General features: G+C 39.2%; 1 protein-coding gene across 1 annotated transcript in view; it reads right to left on the bottom strand.

Moving 5' to 3' along the window:
* A2M (alpha-2-macroglobulin) overlaps positions 1-7,354 on the bottom strand; it is a 52,239-nt gene extending 44,885 nt beyond the window's left edge. The window contains exons 1-4 of the mRNA XM_006875486.1: positions 7,236-7,354; positions 3,890-4,073; positions 1,855-2,014; positions 1,635-1,687 (exon numbers count right to left, since the gene is read on the bottom strand). Of these exons, the coding sequence (XP_006875548.1) occupies positions 1,635-1,687; positions 1,855-2,014; positions 3,890-4,073; positions 7,236-7,348 (510 nt within the window). The 5' untranslated portion in view covers positions 7,349-7,354. The remainder of the gene's footprint in view (positions 1-1,634; positions 1,688-1,854; positions 2,015-3,889; positions 4,074-7,235) is intronic.
* Between the last annotated feature and the right edge of the window lie 1,608 nt (positions 7,355-8,962).

Here is an 8,962-nt window from a genome sequence, read left to right as displayed (position 1 = left end):
GGCTTTAGGAAAATATCACATTTATCTGTGGATTGTCAAAGGCTCCAGTGTATTAATTTAATATATATACCTGAATATTAATATGAAAGCAATTTGCCATTAACTGCCAGTGGCCTCATTTGTTACACTCGGCCCTAGAGGGCCTCGAACCTCTGACTAGTCTTACATGGTCTACAACACAATAGTCTTTTAGACCTGAAGTTTACTAGGACAGTTGTTATTAAGTGCTGTACAGTCAGTTCCTACTCATAGTGACCCTATGAGTCAAAAACCATAGTGTTTCTGAGGAGTGGATGGTGGGTTTGAACCACCAATCTGGTGGTTAGCAGTCCAGTGCTTCTCCTACAGTACCACATCAGGACCCTTTACTAGGACTTGTGTTGTTAACTGCAGTGTAGTTGGTTCCGACTCATAGCAACACTGCTTAGGGTTTTCAACTGTTGACTTTGTGGTTAAAAATGCACCTGTAGCCCAGTGCTTATCCTACAGAAGCACACCAGGTCTTCTTCCTCGGACTTGCTGTTGTTGTTGTTGTTAAGTGCTGTTAAGTCAGTTCCAACTCATGGTAGGAGTTTAGGGTTTCCAAGAAGTGACTGGTGGGTTTGAACCCAACTTGTGGTTAGCAGACCAGCGCTTATCCAACAGCACCACACCAGGACTCAACATGCTTTACCTGATGAAGTGGATGTGATATGATTGTGAGAAAAACAGAACAAGCAAGAATTATGTCATAATCTTTTGCCTCGGGAGCTAGAATAAAGAATTCCCTCTTGAGATAAGAAACATGGTGAAGGAGCACATTTTCAGGGAAAAATCCAAACTTTAGTTTGATGTCTGCATTATAATAGAAAGAGTTGTTTCTTATCATGAAAATGATATGTTAGTCTTGAGGAGCAAACATTGATTATCATCTTAGTAACAGAGGTTTTGGTAGGCGTGTTTAGAAAAAAATCTAAATCTTGGAGAAATTATTTGAACAAAAGTGCTTTGATGGTTTAGCTTGGTCTGTTATTTAAAATGTTGGTTGTTGTTGTTGTTGTTAAGTGCCGTTGAGTCGGGTCCGACCCATAGCGACCCTATACAGGGTTTCCGAGGGTGTAAATCTTTACGGGAGTAGAAAGCCTCATCTTTCTCCCGCGGAGCAGCTGGTAGTTTCAAACCGCTGACCTTAAGGTTCGCAGCCCGAATCGTAACCACTACGCTACCAGAGCTCCTTAAACACTGTAGCTTCTTACGCAGAGTGATCTCATGTGACTGGGTGGAACCACCCCCATAGGGTTTTCATGACTAATCGTTTACAGAAGAAGATGGCAAGGGCTGGGTTTGAACCAGTAACCTCTCGATTAGCACTTAATTCTTATACCACCAGGACTCTAATTACACATACTTCTGATATGCCTAATTGAGTAAGTTTAGTTGTGAGACAGTTGCCTAAGTAACTGGCATCAAGATAGAAAAGTAATTCCTCTCTTGAGCCTATGTGATGCTTTGCATGAGAATCTTGCACTATTATGATGCCAGAAATTACTGTCAGTGATTTCAGATTCTTTCTTTTCCTGAAAGAAAACCCCAAACAGACTCTCAGCCTATTTATACAGATAATAATGATTTTACGTAGGTTATAGGCAACTTACCAACTCATTCAGGGGGTGAAAATTATCATCCAGTGAGACCACACGAAACTTCACTAAAATAAAAAGATTTTCCATGAGTACCAGAAACCCTAACCTGGGCTTATAGGTCAGTAAGGCAAGGTATTAAGATACTGGAATTCTAGGAACTTTGACTGGGGAATATGCAGGGGAGGAAATTTTTTTCTTTTTTATGTTATCTTGACTATAGGTCTTTTTATACCTGTCTGCCCCGGTTTGTAGATAGGTTTGTCTGTCTGGACAAAAACCAGACTCTCTTCATTTTTAACCAACACTGTGGTTTTCTTCTTGAACTCTTGGGTTGGTCCTTTCACTTCGACAGACAGGAACACTACCTCTTCACTGGCTGAAGATCTTGGGATCTGAAATGGGAGACAGGCCCTGAGAACCCATTTAGCCTCTCAAGTCTCCTTTCCCAATTTCTACTCCACTGATCCCTGAAGATCTTATCCTTTTTAATTTAACACCACTCCCTCCCCTCATTCTTACCAGGGAAGACAACATGGATACGAATTCCCTCTCCCATTTCATTTTGCAAACGGGGATCAGAACACAAGGTAGAAGAAAATACATCAACAAGAAAGGCTATAAAATGAGAACTACATCTCCATATAACTCAGTCAATACAGTATTGACTTAATTTTGCAGTGAAATTTTCCAAGTTGATGTGACATGCTAAAAGAGCAGGAACAGACATATGTCTTAAGACTGTGAGAAAGAAAATGACAATATTTTATTGGAGGTAGGCTGCAAGCAACCCACGTGGGCAATTATGAAGCAATATTGGACATTTGCTCGGGGAAATTTCTACAACTTTCACTATTAGAAAGAATGCAAGGTGATGTAAGTTATTTTTGGTTTTTGTTTATATGTGTTTCCTTTTATTTTGAAATTAAAACAGTGGAATTTAAATTAAAGTAGTTTGTGGCTGAAACAACCTTCATGGAAAGGAAAACCGGAGTGCTTGCCCATTAAAAGAACAAACTCCAAAACTCTGAGCCAGCTGCCACACCTTCCCAGAACAAAGTACAGAAAAGATGGATGGGTGAGAGGAAGGGTACAATCAAAATCTGGGTAGCAGTGGCTGGCAAATTTCCAGGAAAATGTAATTTTCAAAGCTGCCACAATTATAGAATAGGGTATCATTTGTTTTTAAAAATGGATCACAAACTGGAGTAGCCCCTCCAGTCCTCATCATGATTTATATTCATACAAGTGGCTGTTCTCTATGCTGAGTAAGTGACCTCTCAGGACTCTACAATTCATTTTACCTCAAGAAGAGAGAGCCCTCTTTTGACTTACTCTGGTTCCTAGGACCAGGATCAATATTTTGGAGAGAGGGAGCATCACAGTGTTTGTTGTTGTTGTTATTAGGTGCCATCGAGTCGGTACTGACTCTATAGTGACCCTATGCACAACAGAATGAAACACTGCCCAGTCCTGTGCCAACCTCACATTTGTTGCTACATTTGAGCCCATCGCTGCTGCCACTGTGCCAATCCATCTCAGTTAGGGTCTTCCTCTTTTTTTCTAACCCTCCACTTTACCAAACATGATTTCCTTCTCCAGGGACTGGTCCCTCCAGACAACATGTCCAAAGTACAGTGTTGGTAGAGGGTATTATTCACTATAACATTATTACCTGCTGAAATTCATTTCTAACACTTTTACAAAGCAGTGCATTACATAAAATTTGTACAAGTGATTGCCACTCCCCACTCCACCCTTCCCCACTCAGACAGTGTGTTCATAGCAGCTCACCACACTGGTGGCTCATGTTGAGCCTTGGTCTAATTTGTTTTATTAATGATTTTTTCATTTTTCTTTTAAGTCACATTTTCTGATTAACAGTATTGTTTGCTTTTTGGCAAATATAATTTTTCTTTGATTATTAATGTTTTTTGTAGTTGTAATCTTTTAAACTTAGCTTTGCAATTCATAGGGGAAAGAAAAAGTAGTGACAGAAAAACATAAAAAATTTCCTTAATTATTATAATTTTTGCAGAATTTAGATTCCTTCCTGAAGTCCTTATAGCTTCTCAAGCCTTTCCTTGATGGAACACTAACTACATCCCCAATGTTAACTGCAATTGAGTTGGGATAGCAATTTCCAAGGAGCCACTGGTGGGTTTGAACCGCCGACCCAGCAGTTAGTGGTTCAGTGCTTATCCTACAGCGACATGCCAGGTCCAGCTGCCCACTAGACCAGAGTATATTAAATCAAATGCAGTACTCACTGTGAAGGAGATGCAATGGAATAAGTCCTTCTCCACTGTAAGGTCAGTGAAGAGGCTCCTGTTTCCCCTGATGGATTCCAAGGAAGCCTTTACAGTCACTGTCTCATTCAGGTGAGTCAGAAGGAGGCAGCCCTTCTCGGGGGTCTCAGTATGGAGCAGCGAGGGGACCAGCACCATATATTGCCTGGAATGGTAGGGGAGGTAGAACTCAGTTAGAGGAAAGACATTATTACTAATAGCACTGTTTTCTACAAAATGACTGTTAACATCATTAGATTTGAATTGAGAATCTGAAACTAATCTCTTCTGTTGAATTATTTCTCCTTTCCATCAGCAGTGCCATGTAGTGAACATTTCACTTGATGTGGGTTTTAAAAATATTTAAGAAGTATTAAACACCTGACTATAAGGAGCTCTGGTAGCATAGTGGTTACGAATCGGGCTGCAAACCTTAAGGTCAGAGGTTCGAAACTACCAGCCGCTCCATGGGAGAAAGATGAGGCTTTCTACTCCCGTAAGGATTTACACCCTCGGAAACCCTGTACAGGGTCGCTATGGGTCGGAACCGACTTGACGGCACTTAACATAAACAACAACAACAAACACCTGACTTTAAGGAATGCCGATACGTAAGCATCTGAATTCAAATGTTAAAAGTTAGTTATATTTAATCATGTTGTAAATTGATTTTACATTAGGATTGTTTTAAAAAGAAAACTCTTAGGTGTGTGCACACTACAAAACCAACTGACTCATAGAATCCCTACAGCATCATCTTGGCAGTTTGAACCCACCAGTTGCTCTCGGAAACCATATACAGGGTCGCTATGAGTCGAAACCGCCTTGACGGCACTTAATAACAACAACAATATATCTGACAACCTTGTGAAAATGATATGGCAAGTATTTCCTTTCATTTTATAGATGAAGAATCTGAGACTCAAAAGGAGTGAGTCACTAAGTTTAGAGTTTAAAGTCTCAATTGTGATAAGCAACTAATCAAATCTTAGTGTGTTACCTAATCATGGATGTTTGCATTTAAATATTTGCCTTTCTATTTATGTCTAGACAATGGCTTCACTCAAAGAATGATCCACTAGTGGTTAAATTTTGGACCTTAGTAATTCATGAACAAAACAGAAACTTTCCTAATACCCTCATGTCCTGGTGTGGTGCTGTAGGATAAGTATGAATGACTGGACTGCTAACCACAAGGTTGGTGGTTCAAATTTACCAGGGCTCCTTGGAAACCAGATACAGGGTCATGGCACTTAACAACAACAACAACAACAGAACACAAGATTGGCCCTGTAGTTTTCAAACATTTTTGTTCACATAATTCCTAAAATAGTTTTTTTTTTTTACACTGTGCACTATTTTCATATTTTCAAGTAAACATATATTTTGTAATCACAGGTTTAAATAACAACAAAAGATGTTACTTCTTATAGCATTTAAGTTACAACTTCTACTAAGATTTGATAAGGTTCTCATGGAATCTTAAGTACCATAGTGATATAATCTATTTAAAAATACATTAAAAGTTCTTTTTTTAATGGTCAGAAAGATCACATTTTGCCATTTTTCCTTCTTGTACTTGAATTTCCATGCCACTTACCACACAAAAATTTATTGTAAGACTTTTATGCTTCAGAGTCTCCTATGAGCCACTCTTACTTCTTTCTTAGCACATATATGTACATAGTATACACACATGGAGTCCTGGTGTGGTGCTGTGGGTTGATGTGCCAGACTGCAAAAAGTTGGTTTGAACTGTCAGGCCTTCGGTTCAAGCTCACCAGCTTTTCCTTGGAAACCCTATTCAGGACTGACTCGACGGCACTTAGCAGCAGCAACAACAATATACACGTATACATATATGTAATATTACATGTGGTGGTGGTGGTGGTTATGTGTCACCAAGCCGGTTTTGACTCAGCAACCCTGTATAGCATTTCTGAGACTGTAAATCTTTATGGGAGATTAAGCCTCACCTTTCTCCCAAAGAGAGACTGGTAGATTCAAACTACTGACCTTGCAATTAGAAATCCAGCACATAATCCACTGCTTTACCAGGTCTTCTTTAGATTATATGTAGATGTACAAATTTAATGGTAAGTCTTCTTTTAAATTTCATGTGACTATAATGTTTTGAATGCTAAATTTTTCTTCAGGATTGAATTTTTTTTAAGTCTTACTAGTATACAATTAGGAACTCTGGTAGCGTAGTGGTTACGAATCAGGCTGCTAACCTCAGGGTCTGCAGTTCGAAACTACCAGCTGTTCCATGGGAGAAAGATGAGGCTTTCTGCTCCTGTAAAGATTTACAGTCTCAGAAACCCTGTACAGGGTCGCTATGAGTCGGAACCGACTCCACGGCACATAACAACAACAATAATTGTATACAATTGATCAAAAGAAAATACATATAAACTCTGATTCATACTTATACTTATTAAATAATATCAAGATGAACTTTTGAAGCACATTTTTAGTGATAATGATAAGCTGGGTCTTTTTTGTTTTTTTAACCCAATCAATTTATGTATGTATAAATGAATGTTTTCTATTGCAAGAATAATACAGGGTCTACTATTAATTCTGATTCTTATTTTGGCGTTTGTAGATGAAAGTACTGAGGAAAACTGTTCACAGAAATAAGCAAGTAAATGACAGGTAAAATCATTGTATCTTTGTCATCCATACCTTACAACTCCTGCCTTATATGCCGAAAATCACTCTGTGCCCCATTATAAAGAAGTACTTTTAATAATCTATGAGGTGATATTTCCTTCAAGTCTTTTAAGTTTGTTGGGGCAAAAGATTTGTCCTGAAGGAGGATTTTCTCCCCCACCATTAGAATCCTTCACTTTCCTATCATCAACCTCAGTATTTCAAATTGTGCCTTATTTGGGATGCTTGAGGGTTTTATACCCCAAGTCAATACTCCATAGTAAAATCTGATTGAGGAAGAGACTTGTCTTCCTTTTATAAAGTGGAAGATGGCTAGTTGAGGGAAAGTTAGAAAGGGTAAACAGCATAGTCTTAAGCACAAATATTTATGTGAGCATGTATCCTGAGGGTCTGGAACCTGATTCCCTCAAAAGTATCAATTTCTGATGCATCTTAAATAGAAATGTAAAGATCCAGAGATCCAGAGTCAGAAGGAGATGGTAAAGAGTAAGAGAAGAATCAGTAAATCAGAGTTACATTTGATAATCACTTTTAAAAAGGAATATTAGAGAAAAGAAAAGTAGCAGTTTCAAAGAAAAAAATAAATGATATAAAAGGGAAATCTGAAATAAAAGAAAAGACTCTTGAAATTCAAGCTTTGTGTGAAACTCACGGGTTTCCAGTGGCTATGCGCACCAGGACCAGGAGGAGGAAAGTTAGACTTGGATTAAGAAGTTTGTTCTTCGCCATGCTGTAGGGAGAAGGGACCCAAGGAGTCCGGATCATTTTGTACTTTACTCCCTGCACTGGGTCTAGTACCAAAAACACCTCTGAACAACTGGGCTTTAAGCAGCACACTCTGTGTAAACAGGAAGTTCCACCCACACAAGGTTTCTGAACAAAGTTGAGGTTTTTAATCATTTTCTGGAAGGGTCATTGCTCTCAGTGACAGCCTAGTTACAGTCAAGCATTGAGACCCAGCTATTCCCGTGGCTGTGTCTTGCAGAAGCCCGATGACAGCTGGTTAAGAAATGAGGGTTCTAGGAGCAACCAAAGGCAGTTTCTGAGAGTTTGTCTGAATACGGATGTACTTGGCAAAGATATCTTCCAGAATGGGAAATTTCTTTAAAGGGAGAGAGACTTGGACAAATTGAAGTGAAATGTTAGCTTCTGTCAATGCTGAGTGGGAGAAGCAAGGGAGAGGTTGAACTTCCTGTGGTGAGATATGCTTATCTAAAGAGAGCAGACACAAAGGCATGTGGAGTGGATATCTGTATTAAGATCATGGATGGAAGAATTAGTGGCTCTACTTTCAGCATAACCAGAAAGAGTTACATTTTATGTAAAATGTTCCCTTCTTAAAAAACAAAGCCTTCTCTTCTTTGGGAGAAGAAAAATGACTGAGGGGAAAAAAGACTGGGCTAATTGACAGGACACGGGAGTCATAGTTCTGGCTCAGCAATAGGATTCTGAGTAACTCCGTTAATGTTCCTGAGCTCAGCTTCCTTGCTAATGCATGGGAGGGTAATAATATCTGTACGAGACCCTGGGTGTGCAAACCGTTAAGCACTCAACTAAGAACTGAAAGGCTGGTGGCAGTAGTGGGTTATCCAGTAAGCAAGATTAGCACAAGTGCTTACTTTCTAATCTGTAGTGAACAATTTCACATTGTTTTTACCACATCAAAGATACTGCTTTTAAGTAATGTTCGCATCTGTCTCTTTCCCACCCCCATAGCATCTTCCTATAGAATGAAAGCTTCTTTTCAATTTGCAATCCCAGACAGGGACGAACCCAATAAGCAGTGAATGCGGGCTTATTTGTGCTTACTTATTAATATGGAGTCCTGGTGTGGTGCTGTGGGCTAATGCGCCAGACTGCAAAGCCGTTTGAACTGCAAGGTTGGCAGTTCAAGCTCACCAGCTGCTCCTTGGAAACCCTATACAGGGTTGTTATGGGTCGGAACTGACTCGACAGCACTTCACAACAACAATGTTAATATGTAGTGAACAGTTTCACATGTTTTTCATCACATCTTTGATGTGAAATTGTTCACTACAGATTAGTAATACATACAAGTAAGTCTGTGCTTTCCTTGCTTATTGGGCAATTTACTTTTGGCATGGGGGCTTGAAGCCACCCAGAAGTGCCTTGAAGAGAGGGCTAGTGATTTGTTTTCCAAAGGTCAGAGTTCTACTCTGTATACATCAATTTGCCATGAATCTACCAATTTTGGTGGTAATAATAATCGTTTCTTGCTTTTGGTAGTAATATTTTTACTGTCAGCTTCATTGCGTGAAGCTGCATGTGATGGAATATTTGAAATGGTAAAACATACTATGCAAGTGAAAGATAATATTTATATCTTAAATGACTGAGGAGGGGGGCTGTTTCATATTA

Source organism: Chrysochloris asiatica, unplaced genomic scaffold (genome assembly GCF_000296735.1).
Source record: "Chrysochloris asiatica unplaced genomic scaffold, ChrAsi1.0 scaffold00328, whole genome shotgun sequence".
Taxonomy (NCBI): domain Eukaryota; kingdom Metazoa; phylum Chordata; class Mammalia; order Afrosoricida; family Chrysochloridae; genus Chrysochloris; species Chrysochloris asiatica.
This window is presented reverse-complemented; position numbering and strand designations above follow the sequence as displayed.